This window comes from Microcebus murinus, chromosome 30 (assembly GCF_040939455.1).
Source record: "Microcebus murinus isolate Inina chromosome 30, M.murinus_Inina_mat1.0, whole genome shotgun sequence".
Lineage (NCBI taxonomy): Eukaryota > Metazoa > Chordata > Mammalia > Primates > Cheirogaleidae > Microcebus > Microcebus murinus.
Window position 1 is genome coordinate 1,752,842 of NC_134133.1, and position 23,788 is coordinate 1,776,629.

The following is a 23,788-nucleotide window of genomic DNA, read 5'->3' on the forward strand; positions in this document are numbered from 1 at the left end:
AAATACTAGTCCCATTGCCAGATGCGTGCTTTGTAAATATTTTTTCCCACTATATAATTTTTATATTTATCTTCTTAACAGGGTCTTTTGTAGAGCAAAAGTGTTTAATTTTGATAAAGAACAATATGTCAGTATTTCCTTTATGGATTGTTTTTTTTTTTTGCTATCAGGTGTAAGAATTCTTTACCTAGCACTAGATAACAAAATTTTTTCTCATTTTTTTCCTAGATGTTTTATATTTTCGTGTTTTATATTTGGGTCTGTGATCCATGTTGAGTTAACTTTGAGTAAGGTGAGAGACTTAGGTTGAGGCTTTTTTGGGGAAGGGAGGTGGCTATGAAATTCACTTGCTCCTGCACCATTTTTTGGAAAGGCTCATATTTCCTCCATTGAATTGTTTATACACCTTTGTCAAAAATCAGCTGGGCACACTTATAGGGCTCTGTTTTGGGGTTCTCTATTCTCTTCCATTGATCTATGTGTCTGGTTTCTCTACCAGTATGACAGAGTTTTAATTACTGCAGCCATGTAATAAGTTCTGAAATTGGATGGACTGAATCTTCTCCCTTTATTATTATTTTTCAAAACAGTTTTACCTATTTTAGTTACTTAACAGTTTAAAATAATTTTGTTTTTTCTACTAAAAACTTACTGAGATTTTGATAGGAACCTTATTAAACCTGTATATCAATTTAGAAAGAATTGACATCTTTGATTTGTTAAGTTTTAGAATCCATGAATATCAATGTGATATGTCTCTCCTTTTTTTCTTTCTTTTTTAATTCTACTTTGATTCATTTCATCAGCTTTGTTTAGTTTTCATCATATAAGTTTGGTATAAGCTTTGTTAAATTTACTACTAAATAGTTCTTTATGTTTTAGCAATTATAAGTTGGAGTCTTAATTTCAGTGTCCAACATATTCATTGTTAACTGGTCTTAATTCCTTTTTTTAAATGTTTAGTAGACTTCTCTAGTGAAACCATGCAGGCCTGATGGTTTCTTACAGTTTTTATAAAACTGTAAAACATCTAAGGAAAAAAAATAGAGAAAAATTTTGTCATCTAGTGCTACGGAAAGAGTTCTTAGATCTGATACCAAAAAAGTGCAATCCATAAAGGAAATATTGATATACTTTGCCTTATCAAAATTAAACACTTTTGTCCAGCAAAAGACCCTGTCAAAGAAGGTAAATATACAAGTCATATCGTAGGAAAAAATTTTTACAAAGCACACATCTGAGATTTTCTAAGATTGATGAGGCAAAAAGAAAACACAGGGTACTTGCCACCCTGTCCTTCCCTGGATCATGCTCCCAGCTGGTCTGCTGCCTTCTCTGTAACTTTCAGAGTCATCTTATGTTTTTTGTGTTTGTAATTTCCGTGGCTTTTATTTGTACTCAGCAGGAGGAATATGGGAAAATATGCCACATGCTTATTGAAATTCAAAGTTTCAATAGTCTGAGGACTTGTGCAAAGAAAATGAATTAAAAAATCGAGAGTATGCTTTTAATCATATTTCTTCATGGTCCTGTTGCAAATAGTTTATGTACTAAGCTCTGATCTACAGACCATGATTTGAGTAGTGTGATATTTTCATTAAAAAACAAAAAACAGATTTAGTGGTCAATTAGGGTAAAGAAAGTTAAAAAGCTTCTATACTGTAGGATTCCACAAAAAGGATGTGTGGATAGTATTCTTTGTGTAACTCACAGATGTAGCTCTTTTGAAATGTATCTAATGGAGCTTCTCATGGCATGAATGTTCGTGGAATCCATTTAAATCTCTCTATTACAATTCCTAAAATACTGTGACATTTTGGATCACATGGCTGGCATGACGATGTCAAAACACTGGTATTTGTTGTATAAAATTTCTCAAAATATCTCTTGATAAGCATCATTTTCCGGGAGTCGTTTTTGTTAAAGAGTGGTACATTATTCCTACCAAGCAAGAGCTGTTTGAGACAGCAGCTGGGCTCGACAAATATAAATTTGATGGAATGCGGAACACATCTGCCAACATTTCGGAAGATTAAGAATAGGACTCTTGAATAACACTTATCCTGAAAAGTTATAATGTTGTGTTGCTTCCAAGAATAACTACTGGGAGTTACGAAGTATCATTCAGTAGACCAACTCTGTATTAGAAAGTGAAGGGTAGTTATGCTTTTAGACCTGAAAGTACAAACAAAAACACATTCCTCATTTTGTATTTTCTGCCCACCTCATTTCTTAAAGCAGCTCTCTCTCCTAGCACAACTTTTAGAAGAAATGGTTATCGTAGTTTCTAAAAATGTTTGTATTAGTGTTGATGCTTATAAAGGTGAACTTCGTGTTATTTCTATACAGTACAAGTTGTTATTGTATTTGACAAGGAAAGAATAGGGCTAAATATTTTTGCCTCAGATGTTCTCCCATTTCTCACGCAGATGTTCTGAGGGTTGGCTGTGTTACGGGCAACCTGAAGGCTGAGAGGGGAGTTAGGTACTGGCTGATGGTTTGACCTTCATTGACCTGCATTGCTGGAAAGAACAACCAACTTGAAATCAGAATGGCTCTATGATTAATTCCAAGAAATAATTTTCATATACCCATGAGTTTCCATTTATTATAAAAGAACCAATATGAATACCCTCATAAGACTTTTTTCTTTGTTTCTTTTTTTTTCTTTTTTTTTTTTGGAGATAGGGCCTTGCTCTGTTGCTTGGGCTAGAGCTAGAATGCAGTGGCGTCATCATGGCTCACTGCAACCTCGGACTCCTGGGCACAAGTGATCCTCCTGCCTCAGCCTCCTGAATAGCTGGGACTACAGGCATGCGCCACCACACTTGGCTAATTTTTGTATTTTTTGTAGAGATTGGATCTCTCTGTATTGCCCAGGCTGGTTTCAAACTCCTAGCCTCAAGCACTCCTCCTGCCTTGGCTTTCCAAAGTGCTGAAAACATAGATTATTTTTAACTGATGATAAATTCAATAAAGATTTGAAAAGAGAAAGTACCATATCCATTACATTATAGCTTTTTAGAACAGAATATATTTATCTTATTTCATGTGACTTAACACTTAGTGTTTTTGTGGCATCTGAGTAGCTAAAGTCTAATGCAATTTAATTCCTAACTTTTTTTTTTTTTTTATGAAACCCATTACCAAACTACTTTTCGGAAAACCAATCTGAGTGCTTTTATTATTTTCACATCTCCCATTATCTATGGGAGTATTTTTATTTTCTTGTAAAAATAATCTAAGACATCTTTCCCTATTCTTGTTTGGTGTGTAAGTTGGTACATCCTCTCTCTAAAGGGCAATTTGGAAGTACTTAATCAAAATTTTAAATATTCAGAGCTTAAAACCTAGACTTTTAACTTCCAGGTTTTTCATCTACAGGGATACCAAAACAAATAAGCAAAGAGATAGATATGTAACCACTTAAGTAGCATTTTAGAAAAATCGAAGTCCACACAAATGACAGTAGGAACATGGTTAAATAAGTATTTACAGGTAAGCACTGTGTAGTCATGGTGATAAGAAAGGACAGTAAAAAGATGCCCAAGCTTTAGTGTTGAGGTTAAGGAAAGAAGAAAGGGGTTCTTGTCTGTCTAATCGGCTTCCGCGTGTAGGATGATTCCATGACTGTAATGCATGCAGGTACAGAGAGAAGGGACTAGAAGGTCAGTAGTGGTTTTTCCTGGGGGGGCTGCTTCCTGCAGTTACAGTTGTGCAGTTTGAGAGGGCACCTGGCTGAGGCCGTCGGTCCCCACTCACTCGGGGAAGGGATGGAATCCTTCCCTCTCACTTGTCCCTTGCCCATTCGTGGACCTGGCAAGTGACCAGGTCCTCCGGAGAAAAGGGTGCCTTCCTCTAATTATCACAGAGTTTCCAGTGGGCTCATGGCCACCTGACTGCTAAGGCCATCTGGTAGTGGGTGGGGAGCTGGGTGCTGCTTTCACATTCTCGTTTATATACCTTCGCTGTCCTTCGCATAATTTCTGAAAATGCAAGCACTGTGTTTGTCAATTAAAAGAAAGTATAAAAGGAAATAAAAAGGCAGCGATCCCAGAGACCAGGAGTATACAACTATACGAAGCGTCAGGCATACTGTAAACGGTGTGAAGGAATCCTTCTTTGGCAATCAAGTTTGGTTCTCCACCAGTGAAATCTGACAACAGTCAGCGTAGCGAGATGTATGTACCGTTAATATCGCAAAGTAAAATAACAGCTGCTTCCCTGGAGTTTTTCTTAAGCAGCAGGGTTTCCCAAGGGGTGGGGGGAAAAAAGAAGATTAAAGCGGGAAGGTTCCTTGAGGCAGACCAAATACCTGTCCCTGGAACAAGTTAACAGGATCAATTAAGCAGGTGACAATAGGCATCTTGCACTGGGGGAACAGAACGCTCAGATCTCTGGAAACTACCTCGCGGGGCTTGAAGAGCCTGCAAATGAAGCCCTTTGGTTTGCACAGCAAGTCTGTATAGATTTCCAAGTGGAGATCAGCTCGATGCCGAATTGATTTGACTCTCGCCCTGATACATGGCAGGTGATGGTTGCCGAGGCCTTGGACATCGCCAGGGAAACCTACCTGGCGATTCTGATGGACCGGTCCTGCAACGGCCCCGTGCTGGTGGGCAGCCCCCAGGGCGGCGTGGACATTGAGGAGGTGGCCGCCTCGAACCCAGAACTTATCTTTAAGGTACGTCCAAACCCCTGGCCTTGCCTGATTGTTAGCCCAGTTAGCTGTTTAAGCGAGGGGTCTAAGACTGGCAGCAGGAAATCTGTTTTAGGGACTTAAGGTGTAAAGATATCGAGTCCTTTTTCTTACTGAGTATCCTGTTGAAAGTTGGATGCAATCAAGGTAGGCAGTCTTTGAGGCCTTTTTTTTTTTTCTTTGCCTTTGCCCTCCCTTCCTTCTTTCCTCCTCCATCCTTTTCTTCTCCCGTTGTTTCTTTCCATCCAACGTGCCCCAGGGATTTAGCCAGTGTGAGAAGACACTCACATTTCCATTTTCTCTTGGTTAACTCTGCCCGTTTAACATTACGTGCCAACGGTAAATTCTGCCCCAGGGGAGATTCTCTCCGATAGGAGACCAGATGTGAGCTACAGACTGCCTCGAGGTCTCTCAACACTGCTGTTGTAAAATAGAATCTTCCTTAGGTCCAGATTCATTCGGTCAGTTTGTTTCAGCCCTTGGAATCTTTTCATTGATGCCCCTTTTATTGATATTAAGATTAGTTTCAAGTCAGAGAGATCTGAGGTCGAATTTAATTGGTTAGCAGGTCTGTCAAAGTCTTTAAGCCTGAGTCAGTAAGATGAAAATGGGGCGATCTGTACCTCGTGGAATTGTGAAGATTAAATGAGGTGATAGGTATAAAGTGCTTCTTACCCTGCCTCCACTATCAGCCAAAGACATAAAAGGTCTTGAGAACTATAATTCCAGTTTTTAAACTGGGTTCTTAGTATCAAAACCACATGAAAAATTTCTAACAGGAACACTCATCATTTCTTTTAGAAAATGATCTTGTTTCTCTTTGAAAGGGAGCCTTTATTTCTTAAATCTCCGTGTCTAGATAAAATGTATAGTAAGCATTCACTTAACGTCTTTTGACAGCTTCTTGGAAAATGATTTGAATGGAAACGACGTATAATGAAACCAATTTTACTATAGGCTAATTGATATAAACAGCAGTCAAGTTCCTGTGGCATATTTCTGGCCATAAAAACATCACCCAACTTCTAAATAAAGACCAAACAGTTCTAATATTACAAGTTGAAATGAACGTAAGCCATACATAATAAATTTCAGGAGGATTCGTAAAAACAAGCAAGATAACGATTTATCCAGTTATTCCAGCGTATCTTGGCAGCGCAGGGCACAACATGCGAAGCAGCCCTGAGCAGGGTGTCCCCCCATATCAGGGACACCCCCAAACACCCCCACACTCACTCACACTGGGACCATGTGACGCACCAATTTGCCTAACAGGAAAGACTTTGGGATGTGGGACAAAACCTACACAGATGTAGAGAGATCGTGCAAAACTTCATGAGCCCCAGCCAGGAATCCGTTTTTTTGTTGTTGTTGTTGTTGTAGTTTTATCAATGTTTTAACAAAATGACATTGAACAAAACGATGTTTTTTGAGGATCTGCTCTGTTGGTTTTAAAATATTTTCACCAGTGTTACCTATTTAAGTTAACCGCCTTGGAAGTGAAATTGAGGCTGTACACACAGACTTTCCACTAACACCTAGCCATTTGCAAAATTAACGTTATTTAAAATAAACCATTCCATTTGTTAAAAGAACGCACGAAATAATGTATATGAACAGTGTTCTTTGAGAGAATGGCATTTTTTTTGTAGTGCTATGGTGTCATTAATAATCATCATCATCAATAGAATGTTTAAATCATAAGATAATATTTAACCTATGTATGACAAGCTCTAAACTTAACAACAATATTAGGCAGGAAAACCTTATTTTGGAGGCCTTCCAAAAAATGTCATAAACATTAACTGACTAAATTTTCGTCAGTGCCATCTGTATGGTAATTAAAAGTGAAACCTGGCATCAGATTGTCTTGTCAGCGTGCCACCTTGAAGAATTATATAGTTTTTGGAAGGGCTGTTTTTCATAGATGGTCTGCTAATTAAAACATACCCTATAGGCATCTGCAGTAGCCCCCGCTCAGAGATCTCTGGAAAGGTGCCACACTTTAATTACTCATTTGCAAATAAATACAAAGCATTTTCTTTTGAGGTTGTAAATCCTCTCACTCAACTGTCTGAATTGTGTTTATCTGATTCATTTTCACTAGGAGCAAATTGACATTTTTGAAGGGATAAAGGACAGTCAAGCTCAGCGGATGGCAGAGAATCTAGGCTTCCTTGGGCCTTTGAAAAACCAGGTACATGAACAATTGGAGGATGAGGGGTCTGAGTTGTTTGGGGAACTTGCTTAATTGCCTCTAATGATTATCAAGAAACGGGATTTTTTTTTGTTTTGTTTTGCAATTTTTTTCCCTCCGTTTGTTTATGGCGAAGACAAATATTTCCCTGTTGTTCTAAAAGAGAATGTCTACACCACGTGTCTTCGTATGTATTTCGGCATGTGCGTGCATAAGTGTTGCATGTAGGTGCACATTGCAGTGCACGGTAATCTCTTTATTCTGTGGCACTACTGCTCCTGCCACCTGCTAATGCGCGTAGCTCAGCCCATCTGGACCTCAGTGTTGCGTCTGTAAAATGGGGGTGATGTCCACTCCTGTGTGGGGACCCAGGGCAGTGATGTGTGAAAATGCTTATGACAGCGCCCCCGAAGGCCACGTCCCACTGTCATTAATTATACGCATTGCTTAACTCACTGCTGCCCTTTCGTGGCCAATGGGCATTTGAGATGAGTATTGATGGCGCAGAAGGTGATACTTCACCGAGAACAGCTTAAAATGTGCCAATTCAGTGATGATATCCCTTGGGTTCAAAGACAGAATCATTGTCCTCAGAGCTGCGGAGGGGCCGGGTCTGTTTGAGCCTCAGAGCGCTGCTGTCTGCCCTTGGTCCAGCTCACGGTCCAGATTCCGTGTCTGCCTAGGCATGCGTCCTTGTCCCCCAGCTGCGCTGGGAGAACTTACTGGCTCCTTTTCCCTTCCTTCATTACTCAGAGGGGCCACCTTGCTAACCCCAGGTTGCACGCACACGTGTGTGTTCCTTGGCCCGGGGCTCGTGATGCTTAGAGTATATCCTCTGATATAGTTGGGCAGCAGTACGCCCCTCAAACAGCAGATTTCACAGTCTTTTCCTTCTGACTTTATTTTTTCTTTTGATTGACTCTTGTCTCTAGACGTGCGGTGGCGACAGTAGGCAGGGCACAGAAGGGTAAAGCTGAATGAGACTTTAAAACAAAAACAACACAGGTGTTTACATGAGGGAAGGGCGGTGCTTATTTGGAAATGGGCGTAAAGGCTCCCTTGGAAAGCAAAAGATTCAAGCCGGGAGAGGGGCCAGGATCTAGACCTGGGACTAAACCTCGGGATGAGACAGAAAGGGCCACGATTCAGCGGACGGTTAGGAGAACTGGCCGTCATTCCCGAGACTGGCAAAGAGATGCCGGGGGGGGTGATCTATTGCAAGGAAGATACTGGAAGGTTCCTGGAAACGTGTTGCAGTGGTCGGTTTCACCTCCTGAGGTTGAAGCTACTGACGGCGTTTGCCGTTCCTGCGACATTTATTAGGGGGCTTCTTGAGTAGGGGTGGCGGCCCCTGAGAACCCCTCTCCCCTACCCTGCTGAGTTCCAGCCACACCGACTTACAGTCAGCTCCAGAGCGGGCTCAGTGCCCCTGTTTCGCTCCTGCCTGTCACTGCACACCTGCATTTCTCTCCTTCATTCGCAGAGCCCTGTGCCAGGTTCACGGTGGACGGGGCCTTTGTCCATCTTGCTCACTGCTGTGTTGGCTTCCGCCTACGAAGTGCTTGATCTACATGTTACATAGTCTCCCAAGAAGCAATGGTCACGTGCATGAACAAGCAAAATGGCGCCTCTTGGCTGCCCTCACCCTGAAGGGTTTGCTAGGGAGTCACCCATAGGTGCTTCACTTGGCAGGGGAACGAATCTAATGCAGGCAAAATCCGCCGAGCACGTGCTTTGACGGCTCAGGAGGTGAGCACCCACCGTAGAGAGTTCTAGAGAAAGTGGTAATAGTGTCATGCATAGTAAGACACCGCCCCTCCCCACTGCTACACAGGGTAAGCGCAAATTAAGAGTTATTTATAGCTCTTAAATGGCTTGATTGTGTTTTCCCAGTGCCCGAAACTCTGTGGGTTTTAAACGAGTTACTTATGAAGGGAAGATGAACATGTAAGTACTCAGGGGTCATTAAGTAGCTGTATTGCCAGTGTATTTTCTTTTCTTTTTTTTGGAGACAGAGTCTCGCTTTGTTGCCCAGGCTAGAGTGAGTGCCGTGGCGTCAGCCTTGCTCACAGCAACCTCAGACTCCTGGGCTCAAGCGATCCTCCTGCCTCAGCCTCCCGAGCAGCTGAGACTACAGGCATGCACCACCATGCCCGGCTCATTTTTTCTATATATATTTTTAGTTGTCCAATTAATTTCTTTCTATTTTTAGTAGAGACGGGGTCTCGCTCTTGCTCAGGCTGGTTTCGAACTCCTGACCTTGAGCAATCCGCCCGCCTCGGCCTCCCAGAGTGCTAGGATTATAGGCGTGAGCCACCGCGCCCAGCCTGTAATATATATTTGTGTTATTTATATTTATATAAAATCCATATCTTTGTACATATCTTTGTACATGTAGGGAGACGTTCATAAGGAAATGGTGTTCAGTGTGACTTTGAAAGGTACTTCATTTTCACCCAAGATGTGGTTTAGGCCTTTGGAGTCACCTTGCTCATTGTTCCCATGGCTGGGACAAGAAGTGGAGGCAGGAAGGAGACCGAGGCCTGGTGTTCAGCCCTGATCGTCCCGTCCTGCTCTGTCCATCACGCGCTCTGTCCATCAGGCGCTCTGTCCATCAGGTGCTCTGTCCATCAGGCGCTCTGTCCATCAGGCGCTCTGTCCATCACGTGCTCTGTCCATCAGGTGCTCTGTCCATCAGGCGCTCTGTCCATCAGGTGCTCTGTCCATCAGGCGCTCTGTCCATCAGGCGCTCTGTCCATCAGGCGCTCTGTCCATCACGTGCTCTGTCCATCAGGTGCTCTGTCCATCAGGCGCTCTGTCCATCAGGTGCTCTGTCCATCAGGTGCTCTGTCCATCACGCGCTCTGTCCATCAGGCGCTCTGTCCATCAGGTGCTCTGTCCATCAGGCGCTCTGTCCATCAGGCGCTCTGTCCATCACGCGCTCTGTCCATCAGGCGCTCTGTCCATCAGGCGCTCTGTCCATCAGGTGCTCTGTCCATCAGGTGCTCTGTCCATCAGGTGCTCTGTCCATCTGGTGCTCTGTCCATCAGGTGCTCTGTCCATCACGCACTCTGTCCATCACGTGCTCTGTCCATCAGGCGCTCTGTCCATCAGGTGCTCTGTCCATCAGGCGCTCTGTCCATCAGGCGCTCTGTCCATCAGGCGCTCTGTCCATCAGGCGCTCTGTCCATCAGGCGCTCTGTCCATCAGGTGCTCTGTCCATCTGGTGCTCTGTCCATCACGTGCTCTGTCCATCAGGCGCTCTGTCCATCAGGCGCTCTGTCCATCACGTGCTCTGTCCATCACGTGCTCTGTCCATCAGGTGCTCTGTCCATCAGGCGCTCTGTCCATCAGGCGCTCTGTCCATCAGGCGCTCTGTCCATCAGGCGCTCTGTCCATCACGTGCTCTGTCCATCACGTGCTCTGTCCATCAGGCGCTCTGTCCATCAGGTGCTCTGTCCATCACGTGCTCTGTCCATCAGGCGCTCTGTCCATCAGGCGCTCTGTCCATCAGGCGCTCTGTCCATCAGGCGCTCTGTCCATCAGGTGCTCTGTCCATCAGGTGCTCTGTCCATCAGGTGCTCTGTCCATCTGGTGCTCTGTCCATCACGTGCTCTGTCCATCACGTGCTCTGTCCATCAGGTGCTCTGTCCATCAGGCGCTCTGTCCATCAGGCGCTCTGTCCATCAGGCGCTCTGTCCATCAGGCGCTCTGTCCATCAGGTGCTCTGTCCATCAGGCGCTCTGTCCATCAGGCGCTCTGTCCATCAGGCGCTCTGTCCATCAGGTGCTCTGTCCATCACGCAATCTGTCCATCACGCGCTCTGTCCATCAGGCGCTCTGTCCATCAGGCGCTCTGTCCATCAGGCGCTCTGTCCATCAGGCGCTCTGTCCATCAGGCGCTCTGTCCATCAGGCGCTCTGTCCATCAGGCGCTCTGTCCATCACGTGCTCTGTCCATCAGGTGCTCTGTCCATCAGGCGCTCTGTCCATCAGGCGCTCTGTCCATCAGGCGCTCTGTCCATCAGGCACTCTGTCCATCAGGCGCTCTGTCCATCAGGCGCTCTGTCCATCACGTGCTCTGTCCATCAGGCGCTCTGTCCATCAGGTGCTCTGTCCATCCCGTGCTCTGTCCATCACGCGCTCTGTCCATCAGGTGCTCTGTCCATCAGGTGCTCTGTCCATCAGGCGCTCTGTCCATCAGGCGCTCTGTCCATCAGGCGCTCTGTCCATCAGGCGCTCTGTCCATCACGTGCTCTGTCCATCAGGCGCTCTGTCCATCAGGCGCTCTGTCCATCAGGCGCTCTGTCCATCAGGCGCTCTGTCCATCACGTGCTCTGTCCATCAGGCGCTCTGTCCATCAGGTGCTCTGTCCATCCCGTGCTCTGTCCATCCCGTGCTCTGTCCATCACGCGCTCTGTCCATCAGGTGCTCTGTCCATCAGGTGCTCTGTCCATCAGGCGCTCTGTCCATCAGGCGCTCTGTCCATCAGGCGCTCTGTCCATCACGTGCTCTGTCCATCAGGTGCTCTGTCCATCAGGTGCTCTGTCCATCAGGCGCTCTGTCCATCAGGCGCTCTGTACATCACGTGCTCTGTCCATCAGGTGCTCTGTCCATCAGGCGCTCTGTCCACCACGCGCTCTATCCATTACGCGCTCTGTCCATCGTAGGCGTGAGCGTTCCAGGGTGGGGCTGTGGTCCATCCGTGTTCCCCTCTGCAGTCCCAGCTCACAAGGCACCAGCCAGGCATGTCACAGGCAGTGGATAAGTGTTGGCTTGCAAAGATCCAATGAATGAGTGAATTTCAAGCAGAGTGAGAAAAATGGAGTCAGAGGCATATAACAGGAGGGAAACTCACGCCTGTAATCCCAGCACTCTGGGAGGCCGAGGCGGGCGGATCGCTCGAGGTCAGGAGTTCGAAACCAGCCTGAGCAAGAGCGAGACCCCGTCTCTACTAAAAATAGAAAGAAATTAGTTGGCCAACTAAAAATATATACAAAAAATTAGCCGGGCATGGTGGCGCATGCCTGTAGTCCCAGCTACTCGGGAGGCTGAGGCAGGAGGATCGCTTGAGGCCAGGAGTTGGAGGTTGCTGTGAGCTAGGCTGACGCCACGGCACTCACTCTAGCCTGGGCAACAAAGCGAGACTCTGTCTCAAAAAAAAAAAACAAAACAAAACAAAACAAAATAAAACACGAGGGAAACCTGCAGATTCTTGCCCGTTCTGGTTAATGCCTTTGGGACAGACCGTTTTCAGTTTGAAGTGTGCTGTTAAAAACTTTCATCTTCCTGTTGTGTAACGGTTTCCATTAGACGCTTGGTAATTGTCTCACGGATTATGGGTTGGATTGATGAATATAATAACCGTTTTATTCCAGCATAATAAGGGAAACCTAGTCATTATAAACTCTCAAAATCATGTTTACCTTTTACTTAAATGGAGCTTGTTTGTATTAATGATCGCGGCTTATATTGCAGCATAACTCTGCTAATAGGGACATGATAATTTACAAAAAGATTAACAGCATTTTAGGCTGTACCGAAAATATTTTGTTTTCTCGATAATGTTCTTTTCTGGCGTCTGGAGGAGACTCGAGTAATTCCCTCTAATGAATAGCAGCGGAAATTAAAATAATTGTGTTTTTCTGTTTTCCCTTTCAGAAAACCTAACTGAAAATAAAGACATAACTTGCTATTTTTAAGATTTCATTAATCCAGCAAAATAAATTTTCTTTTACTGCTCTGGTGTAATTCCATTTCGCTTGATCACATCTAGGCTGCGGATCAAATTAAGAAGCTGTATAATCTCTTCTTGAAAGTTGACGCTACTCAGGTGGAAGTAAATCCCTTCGGTGAAACTCCAGAAGGACAAGGTAAAAAAAAAAAAAAAAAAAACAAGAGAGAGAGAAAACAAATGAATGTGTTATAATTATTTATGCAAACTATAAATTGAACTGCACAAAAGACTGTAGCAGCAGCTTTGCATTAATTTCTCTCAGTAATTTAATTCCTGCTGTAGTTTCAGATACTCCCCTGGTGAGGTTGAACATTGGAGCACTTTGGTTTGTTTGTAGCCAGATGCCAGGCCTCAGAGGAAGCTACTTCTTGTTTTACCTAGAGACATACATGCACCTCCTCTCTTCCCACCCCCACCATCACACATGTGCACACACAACACACACAACACACACACAACACACGCTTGCCCTTTCAGGCCATCATGTTGCTACCAAGCTAAAGATTTGGGTGGAAATGGGAGCCACTGCATTTAAGTGCAATGAGTGCACCTGCTGTTATGGACCTGGAACTCTCTGTAACTTTGCAGCTTTCCCAAGTCTGTATACAATTTCACCCTGCGTCCCGCCCTGGCCTTATGTCCCCTTCGTGAAGCCTCCGATGCCCCCAATTTAACTCTTTTCACCTGACGTGGTCAGCGGCTGCTGCTTCGGGTAGGAGGAGGTAGCACCTTTTGGTGGGGAAAGGTTTCTCCTATCCATCAGGTACTTGTAGAGTGTAAGCAACTGCTTTGTATCTCAATACCTACCACCGTTGCACTGTCTTGCATACAGCAATTATTCAGTAAGTTCTTACTAATTTGATAGCAAAACCTAGCGAGCGTGATGGTCGGAGGGAGATGATGGGCACAGGGTGGCATAGCAGGTGGATAGGATAGTGGTACCAGAATGTAAGCTCCACGAACCTTGTCTTTTTTAGGATGTTTCACTCTGTCTTGCATTTCGTGTAGCATGTCGCAGGCTGTCGGGAAATGGAAATTTGCCATTGAATTGGGAAATGGGGTGAATCATTATGTACGAACACACCAAGTTGTAGACCGAGGTGGACGGTATAATATTTTCTCTTGAGCATATTTCAGAGATTCTGTAGTCAGACTCAGAAAGGCTACGATATTCTTTCCTTGGAACCCAGAGAGGCCTAGCTACAAGTTCTGGATCTGCCGTGTGCTGGTTACAGACTCGGGCAAGTTATTTAGCCTGCCTAAGCCCCTCAGCTCTTTTGTTGTTGTAGTAAATCAAATAAAGTGGTAATCTCAGAGAGTGGTTGTGAAAATAAGGTAAGCTGGTACATGTTTAAGCTTTCAGTGTCAGACACAAAAATAGGCCAGTCCCTAACATTTATAAAATAAAATTCTTCTTCTCAGATAGTACAGGAGTAGACCAGGAATGATATGGATTTCAGATGAGGGTAAGAAGAGAGTGTGTTTTTAGGAAGCCATTGCAAATACACATTCCACGCTTCACACGGATGACCACCAAATAGAAATCTGTGCTAGGTCATTTACAAGCACAATATTCCTAAATATTTTAAACACTTGCTGCAGCTATAAAATGCTCGGTACAGAATTTCATGAAGACAGGAAGGGAAGGGGAAGAAAAGTTTTTCTTGAGCTCATACTCCAGGCCCTTTGCTAAACATTTATGTGCATTCTTTTTCACTCTTACCACAACCGTGCAGAGTTAGAAGTTGTTATCCCCATTTTATAGAGGATTGAAGAATCAGTGTGACTGCCCCCTGGGCAGCTAGTTACAGGAGCTGGGATTTGAACCCATGTCCCTCTTGAGTCTGGCATCCATGTTGATTCCAGTATGCCAGACTCACAGCTACCTGCCTTTTGCACTTTTTTCCTTTTCCTTTTTTCCTTTACTATTTACTTGCTTTCATCAGAGTGACCTAGAAGTAGCCTCCAGTTTGGGAATGGCAGCCAAAATTCACGCCGCATCGAGTGGCTTCTAATTAAGTCCAAGAAATGAAAGAAAAGAAGCTCAACATGAAAGTTCTTCTAGGTTGTAGATTGCTTTTTTTCAAACCGGCATGTATAAGAAGCCTAGTTACTAGGCCGGGCGTGGTGGCTCACGCCTGTAATCCTAGCGCTTTGGGAGGCCAAGGCGGGCGGATTGCTCAAGGTCAGGAGTTCGAAACCAGCCTGAACGAGACCCCGGCTCTACCAAAAATAGAAATAAATTAATTGACCAACTAAAAATATATATACAAAAAATTAGCCGGGCATGGTGGCACATGCCTGTAGTCCCAGCTACTCGGGAGGCTGAGGCAGGAGGATCGCTGAGCCCTGGAGATTGAGGTTGCTGTGAGCTAGGCTGACGCCATGGCACTCACTCTAGCCTGGGCAACAAAATGAGACTCTGTCTCAAAAAAAAAAAAAAAAAAAAAGAAGAAGCCTAGTTACTTTATATTTTTTAAAAAAGGAAATTGATTTTTTATCCCATGCCGTAGTAATTACACAGACTGTAATACTACCTTTATTCACTCCCTTGGGGAGTGGTCATTCACAGGCTGTGGCCTGCCAGCAGAGAGCAGGGTTGTGGGAACCTTTTCTTAGAGGATGTTTGCAAAGCCTCGTAAAGTCCGAAGTTTGCTTTTTGATTATTAAGAGAATGGAAAACTCTTGAATTTTTTTTTTTGAAGAAATCATCATTAAGCACATTCTTTATATACAGTTCATTAAAACATAAGTCCGATGTGATATTTTTAAGAGCAAAATTATCTTTAGTTATTAATTTGTTCATTGTACCATAAAAGTTCAGCTATTGAATTAGAATCGCAATTAAACGAGTGTGTTGGTTTATAACTCTAATGAGCAGTAGTCAAATTAAACCCAATTAGGAAATGGTGATTAATGGCCAAATGTACAAATTGATCTTCATCGTTGCCACAGTCCCCTAAAGCAATCCTTTATGTAGGAGCAATAAAAACAGTCATTTATATCTTAGCAGTATTGATAATCTTAATATCTATAATCTGAATATTTAAGTCATTTCTGTTTAGACCAGTAATAGCAGAACATTTCACATTAGGACTTTCACGCTGAAGTTTTGCTTCAGTAATTATTCTTTAAATTTAGAAGTTTAAGGAGCTTGGCATCCAATCAAACATTTTTACCTATTCACCCCTCTTCCTCTCTGCAAGGGGAATTTCTCCAGCTTTCCATTGCTCAGTGTGGGACATTCTCTTTAAAATTCGGGTTACCGGTTATATATTTGCACGACAAATGATGCCTGGGTGAAAGGACAGAAAGGGCCTTGTCCCAGGGGACATGGGGCTGCTAAGTCACTCTTGGGGAGATTTTCGATGTGGCAAAACAACTGCAGGAACTACTTTTTTCCCAAGAGTGTTAGTCATCTGATTCCAGTTCTCCAAGTGGACACCACTAACTATAATGTAGCTTAAAGACTCTTAACCGGGATTTATCATGGTCGCCAGTGACAGAAACCTGCTTAGTTTTTGCTAAAATCCCCTGGCGGGGTGGGGTTGGCATTCTACTCCCATATGAGGGAAGTCTGAGGCGTGGACTGGCTTAAGGCCGGAGGAGACACAGGGGTGCTCTGGTCCTCAAGCCGGGCCTTCCTCTTGCTCACAGGCTCCCTACGGCCAGCAGCGAAGGTGGCTCCCATGCTCATTGCTTTCTGTTCTCCACCAGCAACCTCGAAAGTTCCTTTAAACCATTCTGATTGGCCGTGCTTGGGTCACAGGTGCATGCCTGTGGCCAGTAACTGAGCAGCAATCACCCGCTGTGGGGAATACGCTGTTTCCCTGGTAGAAGACCGGCCCTGAGTCAAAACACGGCTACCAGAGTGACCCAAGCATATTGAAACCAAAGTAAACTGCCATTTAAATAGTCAAAGAGAAATTAACTGTATTTTCCTTGCTTGTCCAACTGCAATGCTAAATCCATTCATTTATCCTGTGGCCAAGTAAGGAACAATTGTTTTATCGTTATTTATTTATCGACCTACCTGTTCATGCATTTTGCTAGCTCCTAGCAAAAGAGATTATATGTCAATGTTTAATTTCTTCCCACCTTCAGCCAGCTCTTTTCTGCACACAGATTTCTTTCTCTGGTGTCCTTAAGGCATGTGGTACTCAATGGTCGGGGTGCATATTTTGTTCCCCAGGGGACACTTGGCATTGTCTGGGGACATTTGTGGTTGTCGCAACTTGTGGGCTGTGCTACTTGCATCTAGCGGGTAGAGGCTGGGCATGATGCTAAACAAACTACATTGCACAGGATGGTCCCTGACAACAGAGAATGATCTCAGCCAGCATATCCATGGTCCAGAGATTAAGAATGCCTCCATGAAGCCATCTTCATTAGCTGGAGCCCAATTCCATTCATTGAGCTAAAGGAATGAGACCCAATTTGCTGCAGTGACTAACTGGCCAAGATTCCTTAAGAATTAAGGCTGGGTGATCCAAAGTTAACTGGCACATCAAATTCCTTTTCTCCTAATGATTCTTTTCCCTAAATAACCACCCTGTTGCTTCTTGTTAGCAAGTGCCCATGTTGTTGGTGGGTGTTTCTCTGTTTCTCTCTTTATACACAAGGCGCTATCTTCAAGAACATTTTCAGTTCTCTACCTCCCCCAACCCCCTTGTGCCTGCCCCACATCTATTTTCTCTTTCCGAAGCAACTGTAGAAAAGTTCTAAAAAAGTGTGCAAGTCTTGGAATATCAATATTTAATGGAAAGTGGGACTAATTCGAAACTATCAGCCTTTTATTAAGGCCATCTTGGCAAGGCACGTTTCAATAGCACATTATGGTTATTTATCACAAATCAAACGCAATGCATTGCATGAAGACAGATTATTTTTCAAACTAATTATGACAGTCTTGTTTCCTGCTGTCTTTATGTTTCTTTTATGTGTAAGTCTCCCCTCTGAAATGTATTTCTCTTTTGTTTAATTCTGTGGCACATTCTTCTGTTAAAGCTCCAGGGTCAGAGGCCTCTGTCAGTCATATTCTCCATCTAGATGGTTGAATTAGCAGCTCACAGAATCTCACACCACTAAACAAAACAACAAAAATACCCTGTGCATATAAGCACCACAGCTTTCTTTGATATTTGTTCAGAAGGAAAATTCATTTGTATAATCTATCGAGCATGTAACAATGTGCTTTTGATGGTGAAAATTGTTTTATAAATATTAATAGGTATGTTTTTTCACCCACTTTGTACACAGAGTGGCCTTTGTTCAAGATGAATTTTCCATAGAAATGAGGTTTCATTAATGTGACATGGAAAATCTTAATGTCTAAAAGAAAGATCATCACTTCCAAAAGTACACTTCACTATACTTTATTGTTTTATTAAATGAGAAAGCTCGGGTTTAAGCAAGCAAGTTTATTTTATTGACCTGCTATCGACATAGACATCAGTTCATTTCTGACACTTCGGTTCCAGAAGTGCATTTGGAAGGGTCTTATGGGGCGAAATAAACATGTGAGAGTCCGTCAGTATTCAAGGATTAATCTACTTCTTTTGTGTAGCTACAGATTTTTGTTTCTTTTGTTCGTTACACTCTTTTGTTTTCATGTTAGTAGAGTGTACTCCTTCTGTGTTTCTCTTTCACTATAAAAATATGATGTCTCTGGCTGTTAACATCTGTCAGTTGGTCAAAGCAGGATGCAAATACAGTGAGAATTGTGATTTAGCAGGGATTGGCGAGCTCTTTCTTTAAAGCTCCAGTTAGTAAATATTTGGGGGTTTGCAGGCCATACACTCTCTGTTACAACTACTCACCTCTGCTTCTGTCTTGGGAAGACAGCCGTGGAAAATGTGTACACACATGAGTGTGGGTGCATTCCAGTCCAACTTTATCTGCAGAAGCACATTGTGGGCGTGATATGATTTGAGGGTCACTAAAGGCCTCTGTTTTATCCTCATCCTTTAGCTAAAAAAAAAAATCTCTTCATCTGTCAATTAGGATGCCTAAAATACCAATCATTGAAATCCTTCCTTTGGGAAAACCCTTGTGTATTCAGGAGAGGGCGTTTTATTGGAAACCACAGGTCATCTCTCCATACGTTAGTTCCAGTGGACATTCACTTAGATTTGCTCTAAACAGAAACCTGGGATTATAAAAGGAACGGGACAAAGTACAGGTAATTTTTAGTGGTGGGAAGAGAGGGAGAGTTTGGTAGCCTGGGCTGCAATAACGGAAAGCCTTAAGTGTGAACAGGCTGTGTGTGCATAGGAGGGTAGTAACGTAGCAGCCAGTGAGGGCCCGCTGTCTGGGAGGCTGAGCACTTGGCATGCAGTTTCTCATTCCACCAACAGCATGTTGTAGAAAACACCGATCGAATTGTGTAGACAAGGCCGCTGGGCTTTAGAGAGATTATGTGCCCAGGGTTAGCTGGCTAGGAAGGGCCAGGCTTGTGATTCATACCCAGGTGTTTCTGACGCCAAAGTCTACATTACATTGTCAAGTTCAAGGAAAAGCATTTATGTGCTACAATGTTGTAGACTGAGACAGTAAGACAGGAAGACACGTGTGTGTGCTTGGAACTGTGTGTAATAAGAAAAAAAAACCAAACTGTTTCTCCTTCTGGACTCTGCACACAGAGCACTTCTGGGACCACGAGGGTGAGTGTTTCCCACACTGGTCTGTAGCACCAGCTAGGTGTCCTGTGAGATTCAGTTTAATTTTTACACCATCTGCTTGGAGTTAGGGTCAGATCCCACAGGTTAAGGGCTCAGTCCCACAGGACTGCCCCTACTTTTTTTTTTTTTTTTTTTTTATAATTTTTTTTTTTTTTTTTTTGAGACAGAGTCTCACTTTGTTGTCCAGGCTAGAGTGAGTGCCGTGGCGTCAGCCTGGCTCACAGCAACCTCAATCTCCGGGGCTCAGCGATCCTACTGCCTCAGCCTCCCGAGTAGCTGGGACTACAGGCATACGCCACCATGCCCGGCTAATTTTTTGTATATATATTTTTAGTTGGTCAATTAATTTATTTCTATTTTTGGTAGAGACAGGGTCTCGCTCAGGCTGGTTTCGAACTCCTGACCTCGAGCAATCCGCCCGCCTCGGCCTCCCAAAGTGCTAGGATTACAGGCGTGAGCCACCGCGCCCGGCCTGCCCCTACTTTTGATGCCAGTTGCAAGCTTGGGGCTCTGGTCTCTCTGACTGGCTGGCTATATATAAATTTGGGGTTCCTGTAACCCCCTCTTTGGATTCAGTCGTTTGCCGGAATGGCTCACAGAACTCAGGGAAACACTTTACTTACTATTGCTGATTTATCACAAAGGATATTTTAAAGGATATAAATGAACAGCCAGGCGTAGAAGACTGAGCAAGACAGGCGAGGAGGGGTCGGGAGTGGCCATGCCCTCTGCAGGGGAGCCACCTCCAGCACCTCCGTGCGTTCAGCAACTTGGAGGCTCTTAGAACCTCATAGTTGAGGGATTTTTATGGAAGCTTCATCGCATAGGCACGATCAGTCACCAGCCCCTTTCCCCTCCCTAGATTCCGGGGGTGGGAATGAAAATCCCAAGCTTCTTACCATAGTCACAAGCCTTTAGAGTGGCAATTCGATTTTGGATACCCCTCCTCCTTCTTAACTCCTAAGTCCCCTGACTTACAAAGCACTTGGACATACATACATCGACCCAATCAGGTCATTTAGTTTTCTCTACAGAGGGGGGACGGTTGGCATGGGGCCATTGTATACATAACCCCTTTTACCCCTCAGTCACCTTCTTGAAGATCTGAGTTCACTGTGCATTTTGTCAGCGTGTTCCCCAGAAGAGAATTTCCTGCCTCAGGAAAGCGACTTTGGAAAATCTCGTTTTGCAGCCATTTACTTGGGACTGCCTTCTGAACTTTGCATGCATACCCATTAATTATACTCTCTCTCCAGCAGCTAGTAACTGTAGTAGTCTTTGTAAGGGGTAGAGGTCAGCTTGGAGCTGTTTTGATTTACTGGTTTATTGATCTCAACCGAGAATTCTTTTATTCGAAACTCTTCACTTAGGAAGTCAATTTGATAGCCTTTGCCCATTTATTTTGAAGGTGTCAGTTACAAGTAGTCTTGCCAGTGAGTAATGGAAGAACTAAAATTACTAATAAATTAATTAGAATGTATTTATAAACCCAGCGGAAAGCCAAGACTGGAGTTGCTTTTCTATCGATTATTATGCTGGTCATTAACCGCTGAGAAAATGCCATTGTAGCAAGCAGAGAACATTGGCCAATTCCTTTGGTAATTGAAGGATTCCATCATTAAGATTTCAATATTCTGAGAAGTAATTACTCATTCACTCCATGTATTCACAGTGTGTAGGCAAAGTGGTTGGGCATTTTGTGGCAAGATTAAGGACCCAAGTAGACATTAACTTCCATTACCTTCCAGAAAGGATTCTCTCTCGTCACTCGGTGCTCCTTTAAGTAATTTGTGGTCTGGATTTATGTGTATGCCAAGTGTTCTTAGATGATTATAGGTCTGTTCTCACCGATTTGTGTCAAAGTGCTTGATTATTGTGGTAGGAAGATCCTGGGAGAACCCCTCTACCCAGGGTCTATTACCCGAGGGTGCTGCATGCACCCTTGTTTTCTCTTCTTAGGAAGCAAGTGGAATTAGCAAACTATGGCCATTGCTTTTCAGTGAGATATGTTCAGTGGCTGCCTCCCTTTCAAGAGGCAGGAACCTACTATCATCAATGCTGGAAGAGAATGAGTAGTATCTGTAGATTCTTGATCAAAGATTCTCGCCTACCGATATTCCAAGTTACGTAAAAGAATGTTATGATGGCGTGACGTCACACACAACCAATTTCCATTACAGGAGAGATAAAAAAAAAGGGGGGGGGGCAGAGCCCAAATCACCAGTAATGCCACCCTTCCCCACTGCAGTCTCTCCCTGACCGTACACTTGGTACATCAAGGATGGCGCTCTGTGGTCTCTCCCTAGTGTGGCATGAATTTTGCCGTGTCCGGGTCTCCTGACCAACAACGTGGAGATTTCTACCAGCACCAGAGTGTGGAGACAGTAGTGCTGATAATGCCCTGGCTCCTGGCATTGTAGCTGAGCCGTCGTGGTCTCCTAGTGTTTTGTGACTCTATTCAGAAGAGTCACAGATGGTCCCGCGGGAATCAAGGGCACCGCCCTGGTTTTAGCAGACCCCAGAGCCAGGGGGTCTTTGAATCTCAGCTCTGTTTTCATTACAGAAGTTGAATACTAAGAGTCCAGAGTCTCCCTCTAGATGTTCACGTATTAATATTTCTATTCTTTTTGACCCAGAATGAATCGGTCCCCAGGTCTAGGGAGCTTCAATATTAGGGAGATCAGGTTCCTTCTGAAAATATCTCCATTGACTAACAGTTAATAAATAAGAACTCTGGAAAATGAGAAAACAAGTGGCCTGGATTCTAGTTTCCGTAATTGTTATTCCCATTTTTTTCCAATAAGAAAACCGAGGCCCAGAGAGGAACTAGGTTATTTTATCAAGGTAACAGAGTTCGTAAGATATACTGGAAATTGCTATACAGAGTATATTTCAAGTGATTTCACACATTAAAAAAAAACTAAAACCAAAAACTGTGTAAGGAGATGAGTCTGTTAATCTGCTTCACTGTAGTAATCACTTAGCTGAGTGTGTGAATGTCAACATCGTGTTGTACACTGTAAACATACGGTCGGAACCTCCGTATGCGAGAAGTCAACCTCCCTATCTGCGAGTTTTGAATGCCTCAAATAAAAATCCACACGTAGTAGACTCACGCAGTTGAAACCCAGTTGTTCAAGGGTCAGCAATACACGATTTTATTTTATTTTTTAATTTAAAAAATTAAATGTTAACAGAGTTAGTTAAGGATCAAATAAAAAAAAAATCATTGATTCGGGCCCAGCATTTTTGCTGCTAAATCTTTTGGGAATATTTGAGAGGATAACAATTCCATAAAAATTTCACTTTGCAATGTCAGAAGAGGGACAAAAGGAGGACAAAAGGCTTAGTTTATTGTCTCGTCTCTCTTTGTACAGAAGGGAAAGTGATTATCAGTGGTTAAACACTAAAAATAAGAAATATAATAAAAACGGTGAATCAAAGCAGTATGTTACTGTGCTGGTCTGTAGCTTTTAATGGGTAACGTTCCTTGTTATTTTATTGAGCAGAGACCAACAGATACAAATTAATATGCTCCTTACTTGAATGTAAATAAGTCCCTTGAGAACAGGGGCCGAGTCTTATCTGTATTTGTAGCCCTAAAGTTTAAAGGTTAAGGAATTCATAGCAGCTTCTCTTGCTTGTGTGTATCATGAGCAAAACAAAACAAAAACGACAATATCTTATTTTTCTTTCTCCTGTGCCTACTGGCCTGGAGAACTTAATTTACAGATCCCAAGAGATATTCAGGTGTGTTTCTTTTCTTCTTTATTTAGTTGTCTGCTTTGATGCCAAGATAAACTTCGATGACAACGCAGAGTTCCGACAAAAGAATATCTTCGCTATGGACGACAAGTCAGAGAATGAGCCCATTGAAAATGAAGCTGCCAGATACGATCTGAAGTACATAGGACTGGATGGGAACATTGCTTGCTTTGGTAAGAACCAGCTCTATCAGAAGAATGCTTTGTGCATTTTTACAGAATTTCAGAACCGCTGATTTCTGAAATGTTATCACCAATAGGAAGTAAACGTGCAAGTTTTTTATAGCCATAAATTCTTAGGAAACTATCCCAAACTTCTTCCTCAAGTTTCATTCGGATCAATGGTCACTGGTTCAAAGCGGAGTGTCTCAGCTGGTACTACTGAGATTTTGGGGAGATTTTCTGCATTTTAAGATGTATAGCATCATCCCGGCCTCTGCATGCGACTAACAGCCCCCAGTTGTCAAAACCTTCATAAATTAATTATTTACAAAAAGTAAGTGTCCAGACATTTCAGATGTCTGAGGTAGGCAAAATCACCCCAGTTGGGAATGACTGGTTGAAAGCATCTCTTTAATTTAAACTTTGCCTAGTAAAAAATTAAGAACTTTTACTACCGAAGTCAGTGTTAATATGTTCGGAACTATACCGAAATTTTGGGTTTGAAACAAAACTGCTTTTGCAGAGGAAGTAGAGGAGGGCATCCAATTTAA

At 43.4% G+C, this 23,788-nt stretch overlaps 1 protein-coding gene across 1 annotated transcript in view; it reads left to right on the plus strand.

Annotated features, from left to right (window-relative positions):
* SUCLG2 (succinate-CoA ligase GDP-forming subunit beta) overlaps positions 1-23,788 on the plus strand; it is a 246,723-nt gene that overhangs the window by 126,921 nt on the left and 96,014 nt on the right. Inside the window, exons 5-8 of the mRNA XM_075998800.1 lie at positions 4,532-4,684; positions 6,807-6,896; positions 12,671-12,767; positions 23,088-23,249. Of these exons, the coding sequence (XP_075854915.1) occupies positions 4,532-4,684; positions 6,807-6,896; positions 12,671-12,767; positions 23,088-23,249 (502 nt within the window). The remainder of the gene's footprint in view (positions 1-4,531; positions 4,685-6,806; positions 6,897-12,670; positions 12,768-23,087; positions 23,250-23,788) is intronic.